The 22,031-nt window shown below is 36.0% G+C and overlaps 1 protein-coding gene across 1 annotated transcript in view; it reads right to left on the reverse strand.

The window, feature by feature from the left end:
• Positions 1–4,270: 4,270 nt before the first annotated feature.
• LOC121738815 (acetyl-coenzyme A synthetase) overlaps positions 4,271–22,031 on the reverse strand; it is a 38,135-nt gene continuing 20,374 nt past the window's right edge. The window contains exons 4-9 of the mRNA XM_042131065.1: positions 19,611–19,726; positions 17,747–17,939; positions 15,107–15,240; positions 7,038–7,227; positions 6,038–6,227; positions 4,271–5,836 (exon numbers count right to left, since the gene is read on the reverse strand). Coding sequence (XP_041986999.1) covers positions 5,394–5,836; positions 6,038–6,227; positions 7,038–7,227; positions 15,107–15,240; positions 17,747–17,939; positions 19,611–19,726 — 1,266 coding nt within the window. The 3' untranslated portion in view covers positions 4,271–5,393. The remainder of the gene's footprint in view (positions 5,837–6,037; positions 6,228–7,037; positions 7,228–15,106; positions 15,241–17,746; positions 17,940–19,610; positions 19,727–22,031) is intronic.

A 22,031-nucleotide genomic window follows, 5' to 3' on the forward strand; every position in this document is an offset into this window, starting at 1 on the left:
AAAATCGTTAACGAGTACTTAAAAAGTGTTAGGGCCTGTTTCACCACTTTCTGATAAAGTGCCTAATAGGCTATTCACAACTTTTTTGACAGATTCTCCATACTGGATCTGCCAAGTTCATTGGTGGATAGCCTTAGGGGGGTATTACATTATCATTTATATTGGATCATTTCTATGATCATATATAGGATCCAATATATATGATCATTTGATCATATCTGTATATTACATTATCATATTTCATAGATCCTATTTTACGTCATACGTGGTTTCAATAGCCAATGGAGAGCGCTAACGCTCACAGGTATTGACGTCAGGGTTACTAGATCTCAGAGAATTCGATTTGTCAAAAGACATCGTCATTTTTAATATGGCTTGTTTTTTGTTATTTCAGCAAGATTATCCAAGTATATAATTAGAAAAATAATTACATTACATTATTTGAAACATATTAACGAACAATAAATTAAAAACTCTTTTTTATATTAAATAACTGGCAACACCTATTTCTATGACCGTATGGATCCAATCTCTCAGCAAATGTCAAAAATCTATGATCAAGGAAGAAATGAATCATATGTCTATATTACATTATCCAATATCATTGACTCAATGATCTCGGATCCAATATAATGATAATCTAATATCCCCCCTATCAGGAAGTGGTGAAACAGACCCTTAGTATTCATTTGTGCACCTAATAAGTAGCGGCATTAATACAAAGATAGTATCTAAAAAGTGAAAAGTATCTAAGCTTACCAAGGTCCAAGACATATAAATAATAGAACACTATAGTACTGAGATAAGGGAAATTACCTTCTTTGATTAGACCGTAGTAGGTCTGAAAGTGTTGACTGGGGTCATAAATTAGTAGAATGTACATGGGCGTTACCAGGATTTCAGCTAGGATGGTCGATCTGGTATATTGAAACAAAAAATCCTGAAAATTTACTTTTATTAATCTGACTGAAAAGATAATTTGTTTCAAACACTTCATTTTGCGTAGAGTTGGTAACACGTTTATTTCCACTTACCAGGAAAATTTACGTTTATTTCATCTTCTAGGGGCGTACCTGGGTACGCCCATGAGAATGTTCGAAAGATGTTTTATGTCCGTTACTCAAATGTTCCGCAAAAAAATATTGATTAACATTTTATGACTCTAGAGAGAAATCAAACATTTTCTATTATTTATCACTTTAATGATATGTTTAGTTCAACATACAATCACAATTTAATAATCCTTACATTTAATAGCACAGGTCGCTGCGTCTATAACATAGTAACAACATCAAAGTCCTACAGGACTAAACTCACATTTATTACAGACTACTGTGATCCAAAATCTTCTAAAAATTAATAAAAATGTCAAATCATACGGCAATCCATTATTTTTATACAAATACAAAATGCATTTAAATATTTGTTGTAATTAATGCCCGTTTTCACCTGTTTCCAACTGTACCAAAATTTTTCCTTTGTTTTCAGTTTTCACCAATCACGTCTTCCAAGTTATAATATTATTATAGTCATCTATTACTGTCTATTAGAGCTTTTGGTGAAAACGAGCATTAGTATTTTTGCTGTACATAAAACAAACTTTTAACAATACATACGCAATATAATATTACTTCAAGTAAATCCGTTTAAAAAAAGTTTTTGAACAAAATTGTGCTGAAACGGGATAGCCCGTTTATAAGTCTAGAAGTTGGGACTATAAGATGGGAGAACGCCAAGAAAAATCAGAGCACAGAAAGTAGAAGTCCAGGTACGGGCCAATGTAAAGTTAAAAATCGCAGCGTTTCTGACAAAATTAATATTGTTAATGACAAAAGGTAAATTACCTTCAGCTCGATTGTTTTGGCAATTGGCATTTGGCATAGACTTTTATTTTCATTTCAATAGTCCGAATATTCCGTGACTTTCTGAATTCTGGAAAGTAATATAGTCCAAGTCTAAAACAATTCAGAAAACGGAAACAAAGAATGGATGTTGTGCAGATTCTATAAGCTATTTCCACAACTTTTACTTAAAAAATACATATATTACACGGTAATGCCGGTTTTCACCAAAAGGATCATAATTCATAATGCATCATAAATGTCCCTTAGAGTCTGGTGGTATTTTTGCGACTTCGTTTTCACCAACACTCATAAGTGTTAGTAAAATCGTAAGAAATAAGCAGCGGGTATAGTATCCAGAATGGTAATAATTATATTATCACCACTACACTTAGCGTTTGGTGAAAACGGCCATAACCCACAACTATATCGTAATAATATTACAGTACGTAGGTGCGTCTTCTGTCATATTCTTGAGCTTAAATCTTCGACACTGCGTTGTATTTTTTTATTCATTATCATCAGCGATTCTATGCGGGTGTCAGCTACATAGGTATATTTTAAGCGTTATGTAAAATAAATTTTATACGAACTCATCATAATTCATACAATGTCGCAGCTTTAAGCGTAAGCAATAGAAAGCATTTCCTACTTACAAATCAAAAAAGCAGTAAAGAAATCAACTTACCTAAAGTATAAGCTTATGCTTATAATTTTTATTGCACAATAATTAACACAATAATAATAATTATTATTCTAGGTAGATTCTATTTCTGGATGTATTTGGCTTGCAATAACTTTCAGTAATATTAAAATATTGATTTTCCTTATATTTAAAATAGATAGTTTTTATGAGAAATATTTTGAAAATGTCAGTAATAACCATCTTAATTTATAATTTATAACGAGTAAGTACCTAAGTATTGCTTTTAGGTTTCAAACTGGTTGTACTTAAACCCTCGGGAAAAGGATAGGCAGGTTACTGCAGATAAAGATATTGTAAATGATTACTTGGATTGATCCAGACTGCTTTAGATTATTATCTTAGTCCTATACCGTACATACCTAATGTTACCAGAAGCCACAATTTACTTTTTATTTTGGTATTTCTAGTGTAAAGTTTAACCATGGCTGTTTAACTACTGATTTTTATTACAAAATAATTATTATTTTTAGTGACTCGAAATTTCCTAAAGTTGTGGGGTAAATCAACTGTTGACGCGGTCAGCTGAAGTCAATAGCCTCAGCTTCTAAAATGTTTGTTTAACATTCAAGACTAAATTTTCCAACTACTAGGTAATGGTTTCATTTTCACATATCGTTTTCCTAAACTTTCAAATGTTTTTTCTACCAAGTAGATTTTCCATAAGCCAATAAAAATAAATCCTGTATCCAAATACCTGCGATTGATTTTACTAAAACGTATTATTTCTAATCTATGATCAGAAGTGTTTTATAATCTGTTACATAGGTATAACCAATAATATGCAATTTATAGGCAACACCCACCCAGTACCCACCCATACAAACTTCAATATTACTTCAATATAAAACACTAAAGTTTGTTATAAATAACATTTTAATAAAGGTTACGCAATATAATATCTAAATAATAACTATTTCCTCGATCACATACAGATAAAGGTCATTTTATTAGCACGCAACAATTATACATAATAATAATATAATATAGCTTTTTTTCTTTGTCTCTCAATTTAACTCTTAATATCTCATTTCAAGATTATTTTAATGTCTTTAAGCCTGAGTTACTGAGGCCCACTTCTGCACTTGCTTTGCTGGTTAAAGATACCCTGGGTTAAATATCACACCAAGGTGAACCTTAACAAGATTCATACAAGCATACAAGTGGACCTCAGAATATTTTTATTGCTACCGAACCTAATATAGGCTATAGCCTATAACTTTAACCGCCGTACTCAGAGACATTTAATTACGATTAACCTTCAATTTAATGAAGAGTTTGACAGATAATGTATGGAGCTTATGTCAAAATTTAGAATTAATTACAATTAAGTAATTAATGTTCACTCTGAGTGCGGCAGTAGGAGTGTCAATGAGCACTAAATGAAGTGAGTGAAGACTTAACTTAAGCACCATATTTGTTTGTCATCAAAATGTCAACTAAATTAGTAGGCCCATTTGCACCAATCTGGGTTGTTGCTAATCTTGTAAAGTGCTAATCCTATTTACTTACTTCAATATAAGGACTTTGAATAACAGAGATTATAATATGATAGGTAATATACAATATTTGTTTAAGGATTAAGTATATTTGATTCAAACTGATGCAAGTGGACCTAAAAATATTAACTTAGTTTTAATTTGTTTGTTGTGCAATTTAACAATCAGATGATTCTACTTTACTTTTACGAAAACTAAACAAAAATAAATTAAACCATAATATCTAATATCATAACCAAAAAATTAAAAATAAACTTACGAATAATATCAATTAGGATAAAATTTCTAAATTAAGTAATAATCGATCAATTAAATTATAATACAGCCCTATTTTATCCATAATTCATAAACCACAACAAATTCCAATATTAGCTTCTAACTCCACTACGTTTACCTACATCTACTACGAGTCCTACTAAGGATACCATAATTTATTAAAATATAAAGTAACTACTTCGTAAATAAATCACAAATTATAAAGCAAATTACATAAAAAATGTTTACAACTATGGAATGATACATTTAATCGTTGATTGGCAGAATAATTTACTACGACATTGATGAAATATCCTCGCTTTTTATTGGGCTTATTACTTTTATCTAGGCCTGGATTTTAATATATTTTTAAATAATAATCCAACCAAGTGAAATTAACCAAGTGTTAATAAACACCCATTGATCCATAGACATAGAGTGCATTGATCTGGCAGATTCGCCACGTATTAACCGAAGATTAACCACTAATTTAGTTATTGTGCAACCGGCTCAACTCTGGCCCATGCTTTTAATTTAACTGTACCGCGTTGCTACACTTTGTACAATATAACAGTCACTACTGTTCATTGCAAAATAACTTAATTAAAAAACGTATTTTACCTTAGAAATAAATAGAGTTCTTAGAAATTAGAATATATTCGTTTAACAATACCCTCATAAATACATAGCTTTGGAATATTATTCCAAGGAACACCATATTAAATTAAACTAATACTAAGCATACCCGCTATTAAATAGATAAAACCAGTATTACCAAACCAGTAACCAGTATTGGTACCATTACCTAAAGCGGCATAAGCCATTTATTTGGCTGCAAAATATTAATAATAATACATAATATAAAGAAAATTTGTAAAACTGGACAAGATTCGTATTATCTCCGAAAAAAGGATTTTTCAAACATCCATTTTGAAAGTTGGTTAAAAGCTAAATATTTTTGTTGCGAATACGAGTTGGCTTTTAAACAATTTACAAATAACCACTAGGGTAAACTGCTACTTGTGCGTTTTGGTAAACTTAATACATGCGTATATTGTGATCAACAATCAACATAAATCAGACATCACCAACCTTTTACTTCTGGGGCCGGTTTTTGAACAGCTCTTCCACAATGGACGGATCGGTAAGTGTGGAGGTATCGCCAATATTTTTATCACCGATTGCGATTTTCCGGAGAATTCTCCTCATAATCTTTCCGGACCTGGTCTTGGGTAGACCTGGGGCGTATTGTATGACGTCAGGGGCCGCAAAAGCTCCGATCCGACCCCTGACGAGTTTCTTTAGGCAGTTGACTAGGTCGTCGTCGAATTTGGCACCCTCGTTTAAGATTACGAAGCAATACAGGGACTCGCCTTTGACGGGGTGGGGTTTGGAGACTACAGCTGCTTCCGATACCCTCGGTTCTTCGGTCAGGACTCCTTCCACTTCGGAAGTGGACATCAGATGCCCAGACACGTTGAGCATGTCGTCGATTCGACCAGTCACCCATAGGAAGCCATCTTCATCGCGACGAGCACCTGTAAAAGAAAAGTGTTAATTAAGAAATTAATTTATAAATTAAAAAATTAATTTAGGCTGTTTCGCTACTTGCAAGAAACAGAAATATATTCCTGCGCCTAATAAATAATAACAGTGCATGCATACATAAATCAACGATGGCATTTTGTTATTAAATCTTTGTACACATACGAAAATTAAAATAGGTACACAGCACTTACCATCACCCGTACAGTAGTATCCAGGGAACTTGGAGAAGTAGGTGCTCTCGAAGCGGTCGTGGTCTCCGAAGAGAGTCCTCATAATGCTGGGCCAGGGTCTGGCGAACACCAGGTAGCCCTCACCGGGGCCTTCGACAATCTTGCCCTCCTCGTCCAGAAGAGCTGGTTCTACACCGAAGAACGGGAAACCCTGAAGGTATAGGGTCATAATTATAATCAGTAATAATACACTTGTGTTAAACATGTATTATAGTACATTGTATGCTTTTTTGTCTGGCGAATTACCCACAATAATTATGTTATGTCAGTTGTCACAAATGAAAAGGTTAATGGCCATTTTCACCAACCGCCTGTTGAGATTTTACCAAATTTAGTATGTAATATTTACCATATTCATATTTTAATAAGGAGGTACTAATAGTACCTCCTTATTAAAATATGAATATGTTTTTTTTTTTAATGAAATAAGCGGTCAAACGAGCAAACGGGTCACCTGATGGAAAGCAACTTCCGTCGCCCATGAACACTCGCAGCATCAGAAGAGCTGCAAGTGCGTTGCCGGCCTTTTAAGAGGGAATAGGGTAATAGCGGAGGGTAGGGAAGGGAAGGGAAGGGAATAGTTGAGGGTAGGGAAGGGAATAGGGTAGGGGTTAGGGGATTGGGCCTCCGGTAAACTCACTCACTCGGCGAAACACAGCGAAAGCGCTGTTTCACGCCGGTTTTCTGTGAGAACGTGGTATTTATCCGGTCGAGCCAGCCCATTCGTGCCGAAGCATGGTTCTCCCACGTATATATGGTATGGCCAATTGTCTACGGAAATATGCGCTGATTTTTGGTGAAAAATTAAAAGACCGACCGTTTTCACCAATTTTTTTAGATCTTAGAGTCTTAGAGCTTGAGAATTTACCTAGGCGTTGGTGAAAATGTTAGAGTGTTATTTTTACCAAATATTAGAGTGCTATTTTCACCAACTGTGCGAAATCTTACTAGCAATACTCACAGCAGATCCAGGCTTCATGGGCGTAGCTCCAGGTAGTGGAGTAAGCACGTGTCCCCCGGTCTCCGTCTGGAAGAAGGTGTCGGATATCGAGCAGCGGCCGCCCCCAATCACGTTGTAGTACCAGTGCCACGCCTCAGGGTTGATCGGTTCGCCGACACTGGCTAGTACACGCAGGGATTGCAGGTTGTGTCTGAAATGGATAAGCTTCATTGATGAGCGAGCTGATGATGAATTATAGGGAACGAAGGTGCTGGTAATTACTGGCATCGACGTCACAATGTTTTGATTCCAATTTAGGCTATGATCTATCATCTAATACCAGTAGCGGTGTTAGGGGGTCTTGGGGGACGTCTATTCGTTATTGTTGTTATCCATACTAATATTATAAAAGCAAAAGTGAGTGTCTCTCTGTTACCTCTTCACGCCGCTGAACCGATTTGGCACGGAGATTCTTTGAGTCCCGGGACAGGACATACTTGCCTATTTTTTATCATGAAAAAATGTACGGTCTCCGCGCGATAAATGATTTTACGCAACGGAGTTGGGGGCGTCATCCAGTAGAAATATTAATATTTTTGCACAGATGAAAGGAAAAGCATGCCAAGTGCGAGTTGGCCATGCCAGCCCATGAAGGGTTCCGCAGCAGCAATAAGGTTTATTTTTATGAAATTAAAAAGGTTTTGATTTATTTTTATATTTCAGTTGATTTAATGAAAGTTTATTTATTTAATGTTTATCATTTATAACGAAAAAAAAACTACTAGATCTCGTTCAAACCAATTTTCGTTGGTAGTTTTTATAGTAATGTACATCATATATTTTTTTTATACTTATCATTCCCCTACTTTAGAAGTTAGAGGGGGGTGACACACATTTCACCACTTCTCGCAAACTATTCAGGTTAGAAAAAAATTATATTAGAAACCTCAATATGATTTTTGAAGACCTATCCATAGATACCCCATACGCATGATACTTTAGAAGTTAGAGGGGGGTGACACACATTTCACCACTTCTCGCAAACTATTCAGGTTAGAAAATAATTATATTAGAAACCTCAATATGATTTTTGAAGACCTATCCATAGATACCCCATACGCATGATATGAGTACGAACAATACTTTTTTTTTTACCCAGACGAAAAATATTTTTTTTGTTTCAGTTGTACCTATGGAGACACCTTAAATTTTTTATGGTTTATCAATTTTTATATCAAAATCTTAATGCGGTTCACAGACTACCTACATATACTTACCAAGTTTCAATAGTATAGCTCTTATAGTTTCGGAGAAAAGTGGCTGTGACATACGGAGGGACAGACAGACAGACAGACAGACAGACATGACGAATGTATAAGGGTTCCGTTTTTGCCATTTGGCTACGGAACCCTAAAAATATACTTAACTCGTATATTATAACGTAACAGTCAGGTATAAGTTAAAGTAGAAATGGAGATTGCATTTTAATATTGAAAATTATATCTACTTATCTGCCTATTGTGGTTAGGTAAATGAGTAATATTATATTATTATTGTTTATGATACGCATGTCCTCAATAGCCTAGTAGTACCTTTGCCTAGACAGTTGACGAACCTACATCATGTGGTCGGTCACGAACTCACGACTCACGTCGGTGTGAAGCTTGTCACACACAGAGCAGGTAATGTAAAGATGTATATTATAGCACGATACATCTCGATACATCTCAATACATCTTTCTATAGAAATCGTCAATAGACCACACACAGCAGCTATAATGTATATTTTTACATCTTCGTATCTTAAAATACCGAGCTATATCAAAATATATATTTATATTTTGATACATCTAAATACATCTCAATACATCTCAACATATTTCTGTATATTACGATACATCTCTTCTCTTCGTAGGGTGTTCAAAAATTTCTGTGATTACATTATATGTGTATGATAGACAGATACACATAGTGTTGCCACTTGCCACCTTAGCACAGCACTTCACAGCAGGTACTGCAGGCAGTTTTTTTTAATGAAATTAGGGGGCAAACGAGAACGTCGCCCATGGACACTCGCAGCATCAGAAGAGCTGCAAGTGCGTTGCCGGCCTTTTAAGAGGGAATAGGGTAATAGGGAAGGGTAGGGAAGGGAAGGGAATAGGGGAGGGTAGGGAGAGGAATAGGGGATTGGGCCTCCGGTAAACTCACTCACTCGGCGAAACATAGCGCAAGCGCTGTTTCACGCCGGCTTTCTGTGAGAACGTGGTATTTCTCCGGTCGAGCCAACCCATTCGTGCCGAAGCATGGCTCTCCCACGTATAATAATTATAAACTGTTCCCCAGAGCCTATATTTTCAATCAAATATCTTCAATCCACATCGTTCTGTTTTTGGCATAATATGTAACAATGCGCGCATCAAAATTACGATCCGAAACATCTTCTGATGAACTATCTAGTGAATCTAATTGCAAGTAATTTGAAAGGCCATAGTATTACAACATTAAAAATAAGAACAGCCTGTATAACACTTTAGCAGCTGAAATGTGCGTCAAGCGGGGCGTTTAGCATTGAAATGTAGGGAAAGATACATTACATTACCTACCTGTTGCGTGTGATACATTAATATAATGTAAAGATATACATCCCGGGATGTAATGTACATTAATATACTTTACCTGCTCTGTCTGTGACAGCCTTAAAATATTGTCAATAATAATTATTGAATGTTAGATGTGATCGGTCGGATGGGTTTGACTTAACGCGATCAAATTATTTAGGTCCGCCTTCTGCCTACCAACCAACTTCTCTGATAGTACCTACTTAGGTATGAATGTGCATTTGCGTTTTATACTTAGCTGCTAATAATAATATTACTACTACTGAGTACTGACAGGCGCGGTCGCAGCCTACAATTTTGGAGGGGGTCAGACAGTAGCGGGGGAGGGGGGGTTACAATGAAGTGTCGGAAGTTCCTAGTTTAAGGGCGATATGGTATTTTGCTTATTGATGTGAACTGAATATGAAGCATATCATCTATTTTTGTTTACTCGACAATTAAGCAAGACTATTAGGGTGTCAAGGACCAATAGGCGAGCCTCAAACAAGGTAATGTTTGTAAGTATTACAAAACCGTAATTTTTGTAATGTTTGTATTTAAACACATATTAATAGTGCTTGTGCCAACCAAGAGGTTAGCAAAGTAGTCAATGATATTTTACTTATACAGATATGTTACGTCCATACTATTTTCCGGCTTAAATCTCTTCCGAACAATTTTCAAATTCAAAATTGCAAACATTGACAAATTTAACAGATAAGTGAAACAAAAGATACGAAAAACCATTTACATAAAAGAGACAGTTCTATTTTTAAACGTCGAATCGTATCGCTGTCTCTTTTTTCGCCTTAGCTATGACGAAAATTTGATTTTTCCAAATTGTTCGAAAAAATAATTGAAAATGTAAATAATCGAGGTATTTATTGCAATCAAGACATGTGGTAAGAGATTCCATGTATTTTGTTAACTTTCGAGTCATAATTAGTACATTTTCGATACACGTACGACGTCATTTTCAATTTATTTAGGTAAGACAAGACGCGGCACATTCGTGACTGCGCTCGATACAGACTAAACAACAGACGGCCCAATTGGGCCGTATTTGAATCTTCACAACGCGCGCGGTAGTAACATATCTGCTTTGAATTTTTCATCATTGAAAGTAGTAAATAATAAAATAATATAAAACATTTACTTGATGTCTTAAGACTTGAGTTGAGACGAGTTTTTTTCTTTAGAACTAATTATAGTCAGAACTCAGAGCTGATAAGCTAGCACTAGATAGGAACCGGCTCTTTGTATCATCATTCAAAATATTATATTTTTTGCCCTTGTACTTCGTTCTCATCCCTCATTTATGTTTTTGGTAGGATTTAGTGGAAGAAATAGACTTACTAGTTAGGTCCTAGGGCTTAGGAATTAGGATAGTGACAGAAAGTCTTTAGTTAAAAGATCTTAGTGAAAAAATCTTAAAACTCTTGCATTTGTCTTTTTAGATCTGCTAAATTAAGAGCGAAATGGTTCAATCATCTTAGGGCTTAGTCAAATCATTAAGTATATTATTATTTGCTCACGTTTTATGAAAAAGATAATTTACACGTAAAGATAATTTTTCACGCGTTCTTGTTTACTAACTTGTAGATAACAAGAACGCGTGAAAAATTATTATCTTTAAGTGCCCAAGCAAATGCTGACAAATGAGATTTCTAATTGGTCGCTCTTAAGCATTAGTGTCCTAACCCGCAATTTTTTTTGTCGTTAAATTTTTAATGCAGTCTTGTTCTAAATCATCTAAAGAACATAATTGCATTCATAACTCAATACGTAATTTTTGTGTGGGTTAGTACACGAATGCTTAACAGCGTCCAATTATTGTGTGAGGTCGATTCGTAAAATACGTTGAATAGCCCCTGATACTTATTCTGTTTTTTAGTGTATTTCATAGTTATTATTTATTTAAATAAATATGGTACTGAACGCTACAGGACCTAACGGACGTGATCTATATGTATAGGGTGTAACAAAACTAAGTAATAATACTTAAGGGTGTGTACTGTGTACGTGTTCCTTGTAGAGAGTTCAGTGTGAAAGTAGCATAGCTGAAAGACCAAATCTTTTTTCCACTTTTGTATGGGCAAGCGGCCCAGTATCGCGAGTTACCCCATACAAAAGTGGAAACATTTTTTGGTATCTCAACACCGCTACTTTCATACTGAACTCTCTGCAAGGAACACGTACACACCCTTAAGTATTATCACTTTGTTCATGGCTTATATTTAAATGTATTTATTAAAAATAATGATCTCGCATGTGTATTACGAGATTTATGTACTTATAACAAGTCATGGTCTGATAACAAGCTGAAGTGACTTTGCGCTGACATTGAAATTAAGTGAGCCAATTGATAGGTCATATCAAGTCGAACACTGAAAGGTCTCACGGCATAATATTACGAGAACTATTCTGCTAAAAAGGCTTCTTAGAAGTTAAACAGCGATTTCTAATAAACACGGCCTCTGTGAAAATCGGTTTTACTTCTATATTTTTAGATTTAAATAATGAGTATTGAATGGCAACTATATTGTTAGTTTACTAGGTACTTGGTATTAGGGTTGTTGAGGAAGTGATTATGAGGAAGAGGAGGAGGAAGAGGAATTGTCACGCGTAAATTTTGAGGATGCGGATGAGGAAGAGGATATTTTATGAGGAAGAGGATGCGGATGAGGAAGCGGAAGAGGAAGCGGATGAGGAAGAGGAAGATAGAAAATTATAAATACTAGCGGACCCAACCCAAACTTTTGTACATAACTTTGTACATACTTTGTACATAACGTACTAGGTACATACATTACACAAAAAATAATTAAAAGGGCATTTTCCAGTGAACCAAACTATGAATCTAAATTCTAAACCATTCTCAAAACACACACAATAAAGAATCATCAAAATCAGTCTAGCAATAAGGGCCGCGCTACATCGGAATGAGTAATGACAGCGGCGAGGCGAGCCGAGGGTTGCAAAATTACGTAATTTTACCGAAAACGCTGGTAAAATACGCGTATTTTACGGTAATTTATATATATTACGGTAAAATTACCGGCTACGTATGTATGCGAAAAGTATAGCGGGGGGTGAGAAGAGCGTGTAGTTGCAAGTTGCAACTTGCAACATACTTACGTTCGGCGGGGCTAAAATTTGAAGAATCATACTGACTGCACTATACGTGCATTTAGTAAATTATTCCACGAAATCAAGCAAAAGTGTGGGATTATTTCCAAGTGCTAAGTGAACATGACAAAAGGAAACATGTGATGTGTATATTTTGTAATACGGAGTACAAAAATGCTAATGCTACTCGGATGACAGAACATTTTGAGAAATGTAAAAAGTGTCCTAATGATGTTAAATTATTATTTATTAGTTATTTTTGCATAATAGTCATACGTTCAATGCCTTGGTAGTTATCCAGTTCATGAGAAATGAATTTACAGAACATAAGATTATTAAGTCTTATGTTTTCACCAACTTCAGTAATATTTGTCTGGACATATACATTTTGACTATTTCTTTTTTAAAGAAGACTGCAATTATTACTAACTAAAAAGGTAAAATACGATTTAACTCTTGTTAAATTGAATTTTACCTAATTTTACCGTAATTTACGTAATTTATTTATATTTTACGTAAAATATGGTAAAAAACCGAATTTTACGAAAGTAATATTACCGCTTTACATCCCTCGGAGCGCTTTCAGTGTCATATATATGACTAGCTGTTGCCCGCGACTTCATCCACGTTAACATAGTATAATAACAAAGATGGATAGTTTTCTCCTTTTTATTTTTGAGGTTCCTTATACAAAGGGTAAAAACGGACCCTATTTAAGCAAACGTTAAACGCAAACGTCAATAAACTTTCATGTTTCTAACTCAAGAAATGACGGACTTTCATTGCAACTTTCCACCCCTATTTCACCCCCTTGGGGGTAGAATTTTCAAAAACGCTTAAACACGTATCCAATCATTTTTTATCAGTAACCCAAACATAAAATTTCATGTTTCTAACTCAAGAAATAACGGAGTTTCATTCAAACTTTCAACCCCAATTTCACCCCGTTGGGGGTAAAATTTCAAAAAACACTTAAATACGTATCCATTAATTTTTAATCAGTAACCCAAAAATAAAGTTTCATGTTTCTAACTCAAGAAATGACGGACTTTCATTAAAACTTTCAACCCTTATTTCACCCCCTTCGGGGTAAAATTTTCAAAATTCCTTCCTTAGTGGGTGTCTACTTAATAAAACAACCCTACTCACCAAATTTCATGGCTGTAACTTTTACAGTTTTTGCTCAGCGATGATGAATCAGTCAGTCAGTCAGTCAGGACATGTAATTTTATAAGTATAAGATTTTAAACTTTATCTTCATTATTGTAATACATAGTACCGCTTGAGAAGTCTACGGCCGCCCGTGGCCGTTGTACTATGTATTACAAAAATGAAGATAAAGTTTAAAATCTTATGACACTGAAAGTGCTCGCGTCGCCGCTGCCATTCTGGTGTGTCGCGGCTCTTAGGCTGTTTAGACACACGCCGCAGCGGCGCCGCTGCAATACTCATCTTTGCCCTCAGGGAGAAACCACACGGGTGCGGTGCGGCACCGCTCCGGCGCCGCGCCGCCGCGCCAGAGCGTGATTGGATACGCGACGCGCATGCGCAGTGTAATTCCTCATAAATTGCTCTTAAATTTTGAGGAAGCGATAGCGGAAGAGGAATTTTTATTTTTATTTATGAGGAATGCGGTAACGGTTGAGGAACCCAAAATATTGCGGAACTTCCTCATTATGAGGAAGCGGAAGAGGAATCCTCAGCAACCCTACTTGGTATGTACTATCAGAGAAGTTGATTCATAGGCAGATGGCGGTCCATGGCGGACCAACGTAGATTGGTCGCGTTACGTCAAAACCAGCCTACACACATACAGTTAATATACCTAGCGGAATAGAGCAACAATCTCGAGCTGTCAAACGTAACCGAAATTGGTTTTCATCTGTGTGAAAAATATGTGTACGTATACACTTACACAAGCATGATTGAACATTGCGGCACGTGCCGACTGGACGTCAAAAAAAGAGTACTACTGTCATGTATCACACGTCTCTTTTTACCACGCAGTGTTACTGATAGTGACATCTCTCTTGCTCAGACCTTTGTTTCTCTATTCCGCTAGGTATATTACTAACTTTATGAACTCAACCAAAATTGAGTTACAGCCTGGAGACATACAGACAGACGGACAGACATCGAAGTCTCAGTAATAAGGTCCCGTTTTTACCCTTTGGTTACGGAACCCTAAAAAGTGTCTAAAGGCTCTGACTACAGGTCTACAGCTCGACAAGGCTTTAAATGAACGTGACGAAAAAAGGAACTAACGCTGCCATCATACAAAAACGTCATTTTTGACAGTACACCTTTACCAGCAGCGCTCCCGTCCACGTTCATGTTTTGTCAAGTTTGTCGCACTTTACTCACTTGGCCACAAGCCCATCTCCGAACTTCATGAGCGATCGTATGGCGGTGGGCGCCGTATAGAACTGCGTCACCTTGTACTTTTCCACTATGGACCAGTAGCGGTCGTTATCCGGATAGAACGGGGTGCCTTCGAACTGAAACAATGAGAATAGACTAAAGCAAAATTGACGATTTTATAATATTATTTTTATACTTGAAAATAAGCCCCGAATTGTTTTATTTCAATAAAATTAAAATAAATTACTTATTATATAATTACTTACAAAAAACAAAAAAAAAAAAACAATTTTTTCGCTCTTACTCTCATACAAAAGACACTATTTTTATCTTTAAATAACGATACGGAACCCTTCGTGCGCGAGTCCGACTCGCACTTGGCCGATTATTTACTGGTAGCGTCAATAGGTCTCTTGTAGCAATAATTAAATTGCAATTGTTTTTCCTTAACCTAGGATCTAATACCGAAGAGGTAGAGTCGTTTACGACAGTTCTAGAGTATATTTTCATTGAATGGTTAATAAGTACATTTTTTATTATTATTTTTGATACAATACATCGCGCCTTTCTTTTCATATAATAAATCGTTTAAAAATATAAAAAACAAAATTATTCGACTATCAACACTTCGTTAAGTTGCAGAAATTTTAGTCCAATGGTTCTGCAACTAATAACGGTGTTATTTAACCCAGAACTTGAACAAGGCTTGGTCATCTTAAAATACATATCATGAATATTTCTATGTATGACAATAACAATAACTAGCGTGCAGTAGTGGAAATATTGTTTTAAAACAAATGTTATATTGTGGTACAAGTACTACAGAAATCGGTCAAATTATGAACTAAGATGTCAATGCAGAAGCGTAGCACTAGCGTGCCTTGGTATAATAAAATTTTTGGAGGCCCCTAGGAAAGTTAAAACTACTCACAAAAGAGAAAAAATCGTATATGGTGTTGCCAACTTTACGCGGGCAAAAAAGGAATTGGTTACTTTAACTTTGTCATTTGTGAATAAAAAAAAATCATAATAATTGTATGTACTAGGAAAGTTTTTATTAATTTGTAGGTACGCACGTTGCGGCCCAATGGCTCCTAGGCCCCATATAATCGAGACGGCAGAATGCAGATAAGGCGGTAGCTACACCCCTGTCAATGCCGTATCAAATGAGTATGATCATACTAAAACACCAATTTCCTCATTCAACAATTTAGCAAAGGTTTCGCAAGAAATCCAAAATTATGACGTCAGTCCTCAATACTCAGTAGCGTAGACTATAAAGTATTAAGTAGACTACCTCAGTACCGTGAACTGTCACGGGTTTCTCCGCTAGCTGACTCAATGTTTCCGTATATTAAACGGAGTTGTTTACCGGAGATCGTAGGTTCGATTCCATACACTGTATAGTCATATCGTGGACGAAGTACTATCAGAGAAATTGATTCGTAGGCGGACCAACGTAATTTGGTCAGTTTATGTCCATGCGAGCCTAATCACGCCTAATATAAAATACTAGATGACGCCCGCAACTCCGTTGCACGGTGCACCGTACATTTTTCCAGGATAAAAACTATCCTATGTCCTTTCCCGAGACTCAAAGTATCTCTATACAAAATTTCAGCAAAATCGGTTCAGCGGTTCGGGCGTAAAGAGGTAACAGACAGACAGACAGACACACTTTCGCATATACATATAATATTAGTATGGATTAAATGGACATTACCCGACCAAATGACGTAGGTCCGTCGTCTGCCTTTGAATCAATTTCTTTAATGGTACAAAACTTTGTGTTGTCAAGTCATACAATTTCTGTAAATTCCCCTGTGATTTCTCTTTTAGTTAGATAGCCGTTATTATGTAGGTACTTAGCTCTTCACAGTAAGGACAATCGATATCAAACGTGGCCAATTACTGACGAATATGCAACCTCTCTACGCTCTACAGATAATAATTATCGCCTATATTTGCTTATCACGAGCCAACGACGTTGGCACACAGCCTTTTCACGTTGGCCCAACGCGACGTGAAGAGGCTGTGTTAGTTTTAACTATAGTCAGAGACTTAGACCCAACTTCACCTACGTCGGTTAGTGTTAATAGCTTGTTAAATGTCATGTCTTCTCTTTCATTAGTATGAAAAACCAACACAGACAACGTGATACTAATTCGAGCATTAACTTTCAGTATACGTCGATAAAATTGGACCTTAAAGTGACTATGAAAACAAGATTATAATTAGGCCCTTAATTATTTAATTAGGTATATGGGGCAAGCGTATAACTATACCGAAATTAAATACGGGTCGTTGTATTTTAAACGATGTGTTGTATCAATGATTAACCTATTTCAGTAGAGTCATGAATATTGCAAGTCAGTTTTACTTTAAGTATGCAGCATAGCATTTAATTTTATAGGAGTTGGCAAATTTACAATTAGACAATTAATTAGAGCTAGATCTCGAAATTTTTCGAAACGAAAACCCTTTAATATAAAAAGATAAACGACTTCTAATAACCTTAGAAACCGGCCTGCATAGTTACGTTTCTTGCGACAGCTATGCAACAGTAGATATTATGCAGAATCTGCTGTCAAACGGCTGATGGCTGTTCTGGCTTCTGCCGAAAGCTACGTAAGAAACACTCACCACGAGCGATGTAGCAGCATTAGCCAAAGGCGCGTACACCACATAAGTATGTCCGGTGATCCAGCCAACATCAGCAGTACACCAGAACACGTCCTTATCCCTGTAGTCGAAGACGTAGCGGAAGCTGGTAGCAGAGTGGAGGAGGTAGCCAGCGGTCGTGTGTAACACACCCTTAGGCTTGCCCGTCGAACCGCTAGATGATAGAGAAACAAAATCATCAATAGAGTAAGAGACGGACGGAGAGAAATTAATAGAGTAAGAGACGGGAATATTATTTGCGCGAATTTCAATGAAATATCTATTTAGCGGTGTAAGCGTGAGGCCTGCAGTAACAGACAGACAGATATTCAAATTCGCTCGGATTATTATTATGGATTATACCAAGTTTTCTCCGGCTATGAACTAATAAAATTCGGATCAACACTATCTATAGCCATTCGAGAAGAAAAGGCAAAACAAACTTAAGTAATACACGACAAATTCTTTAAGTACCTATAAAACGTTACTTCCTATAGGAAGTGAGTACATTTTTTAATGTAGTCATATTGACATTGACTGTACGTTGTTCATGTTTAGAAAGGTACTCGTAATACGATTGCTACAGGAAATTAACAATCTTTTTATCTGCTCTACATGTTACGTTTAGGGTCCTAATAATTTAAATCATGTTTTTGTACCTACAAAGAACACCTTTTTGGGAAATACTTTATAAAGTATTTCCCAAAAAGATGTTCTTTATAGGTACTTACAAAGACCGTGAAATCCACAAAAAACCTTATTTTTTCATTGTTAAACAAACAATAAACATTAAGATATTATTATTATAATTAACGTCTTCGGAAGGTCTTCAGTAACAGCTATATAGCATTATCTTTAAAACTTTAACCTTTATTAACCTAACCCCATTAAAAGTCATATTTAAGAGACTTCCTTAAAAGGCGGTTAATATTACCAACGTGATATTAGTGACCTACTGTCCTACTGATTGTCATGAACGACCTTAATTACGAAGGAAAGGGTTAGCAATTACCGAGAGGAAAACCCAAAGAAAGGTTATCTTAAAATAGCGATAAGGACAAATCGAATGGTGTGCGAATAATAAAAAAGGTGGAGCGAATAATTCGTTCGACAAAAAGTCAGGTAATAATCATTGGTACGGTGCACAGATATCTACGTAGGTTATAATGTGGCGGTTAACATCTTTGCATCTACGGCCGCACTCTTGATTTAATTACTTAACTTTAATTTAGTCTAGATATTGACGTAATTCTCATACCTTTTTTAAATTAAGCAAATTAAGCTTTCGAGTAATCATTAAATGTCTCTAGGTGCCCTAGGTGGGTGTTAGCCTGTTAGGTCATCGCACATTTATCAATACGCTCGAGCCGAACGCGCCTCATTAGGGATCCGTACCCCAAAGGGTAAAAATGGGACCCTAATACTAAGACTTGTCTGTCTGTCCGTCTGTCTGTCAGCAGGCTGTTCCATACAAGAAACGTGATTTTTTGGCTTTTTTTTCTCGATTTCAAAAATGTAACAATTAGACAGTTGAAATTTGTATAAAATCCTTTATTATATGTGTAAGTACTTTAATAATTAATAATAATATTATAAGTTATAATAAAAATAAAAATGAGGGAAGCTCCCATATAAAAAACACAATTTGTGGCTTAGTTTTGCTTTATAATGGTACGTAACCGTTCGTGCGCGAGTCTGACTCGCACTTGGCCGTTTTTTTAGAAGTCGTTGTATGAAATGATGTAAAACCTCGCACATTCGTCCGCACCGTTTTCGCCGCATATCGCGTACTATGCCGTATGTGGTGCGTTCTGACAAATGTGCGATCAGCTTTAGCGAGTATTACCTTGTGTACAGCATGAAAAGTGGGTCTTCCGCCTCCATCCATTCCGGTGGGCAGATGGTGGACTGTCCTTCTACGAAGTCGTGCCACCACACGTCAACATCGTCGTTCCAGTTATACTAAAATATTATAATAATCAATTATTTTAAATATGACAGAGTATTTAAGTAGGTTAGTATACAATTATCTTATATCGTTAGTAACTGTATAATATACTAGACGTTTCGTGCGGCTTCGCCCGCGTAAATTAGACATTTCACAGACAAATTAGTCCACGAAAAATAGTCTATATCCTTCACGTGGTCCATTTCTTATTTGTGCCAAATAACAGAAAAATTGCTCCGGTAGTTCGTGAGATAAGCCCTTTCAAATAACTTCCCCCGTTTTTTTCCACATTTTCCTCTATTTCTTCGCTCCTATTAGTCTTAGCGTGATAAAATATAGCCTATATCCTTTCTCAATAAATGGGCTATCTACCACTGAAAGAATTTTTCAAATCGGATCAGTATGTTACGTGCTAGGGTTCGAGGATTTGGAGAGAAAAGACCTGGTGACTCTCTTGAAGACTTTATTCACTAAGTCTAGGTCACACAAGCACACACTAGGTCACAACACTTAGCACTAAGTCCAAACACTAATCACTAGGTCCAATCACTAAGAACTATCACTGTCCTAGGTCGTAGCCAAGTCGCAGGTTTCACTGGTTCACTCACTATTTGTCACTCCGAAATCGCCTCGAAGATCGCTCAGATCGAACTGAATTGCCGAGCCGTCTACCTGCGGCTTTTTATATGGCGAGACGAATTCCAGAAAGTTCCCGATACACGTAAACAAGTAAACAAGTGTCGGAACTTTCTAGGAGGCTCGAGCATGTAACACAATAAACATAAACAACTAAACACGTTACACGTAAACAAAATAAACCGGTAAACACGTAAACAAGACACTTCTAGAAAGTTCGAGCACAGTCTATTCGAGTATGTACTAGCGCACCTAACGCCATCTAGTATTAAGTAGGGGATTTATGTTGCGTGTGTTCCCTCGGTAAGTTTTGCTGGTTTGTCGCTAGATGGCACTACGTGTCCGTATACCATGTACCGTAACAAGTAGTTCCTGAGATTAACGCGTTCAAATAAGCCCTTTCAAATAATTTCCTCCCGTTTTTTTCCACGTTTTCCTTTATTTCTTCGCTCCTATTAGTCTTAGCGTGATAAAATATAGCCTTTCTCGATAAATGGGCTATCTAACACTTTTTTTACTTTGATTTTTGAAATCGGACCGGTAGTCCCTGAGATTAGCGCGTTCAAACAAACAAACAAACTCTTCCGCTTTATAATATTATAATATATAATATTAATAGTTTATAGTATAGACATTATACAGTTACTAACGAAAATATTTACACGGCACAAATAATTTAAGTCTTAGTAAGTATGCGTAAAGTCTGCTTGTCTACCTCTATACCTACCTCCTTGTCACATTTATAAAGTATACACTTCGTCGACCTCCCAAGGTGGGACATCTAGTACTTTATAGTTTACTAGCGGCCCGCCCCGGCTTCGCACGGGTGGACATTGATTTTTAAATATTTTTTTTTCAATCTTATTTCTTAGTCAATCTTTATGTTAAGCAGAACATAAAAATGGTTTACACTATTTAGCCTGTAACTACTATATTATGATTATTATACTTACACATTTTTATTGTATTTTTTTTATATTTAAAGTGTTATGTTTGATTATTTTATCCTTACCTACAGAAGATACTATTATTTATACTATTTTGCAATTTCTAAATGTATTTTTTTTGTTTAAAGTATTTTATGTTTTTTTTGTAGTTTTATGCTTTATTATTTTATGCTTACCTACATCATACATGTGTAAAAGATTCCATTAAAATTGGGTTAAAGCTTCCCTGTAAACGATATTTGATGTTGTTTTATTTTGTGGCAGCAAAATAAATTGATTATCAGCAGCTCCAACTCGCGATAGGCCAACGCATAGTTGACCATGAGTAAAACATTTATTACTCTATGGTAAAACATTCTTTTCGTAGATCGATACCTACTAATTTGAAAGTCTGACCTAATTATACTTCCATCGGCATCGTGGGTATTGCAGACATCGCAGCCACAATAGATCTTCAATAATTGTTATGCTGGCAGCCGGCTGCCGCTATTGGAGATTTATAGTTATATAAATTAATTATAATAGCAATCAAAAATAATAGTCATTCAAATCGTAATTAATTAATGAAGCACTATAATATTATCCCATCAATGAAGCGGCACCCGGCTGTCGCATAACTATTATATTATAAATCTATTGTGATTCCCACGATCGAGGTAATAATAATTAATATTTACGTGGACTCTCCGGGCGAGCACACCCGCGCGGCGCGCCTTGACGACGCCCAATTCGCACC

This window comes from Aricia agestis, chromosome Z (genome assembly GCF_905147365.1).
Source record: "Aricia agestis chromosome Z, ilAriAges1.1, whole genome shotgun sequence".
Classification (NCBI taxonomy): Eukaryota; Metazoa; Arthropoda; class Insecta; order Lepidoptera; family Lycaenidae; genus Aricia; species Aricia agestis.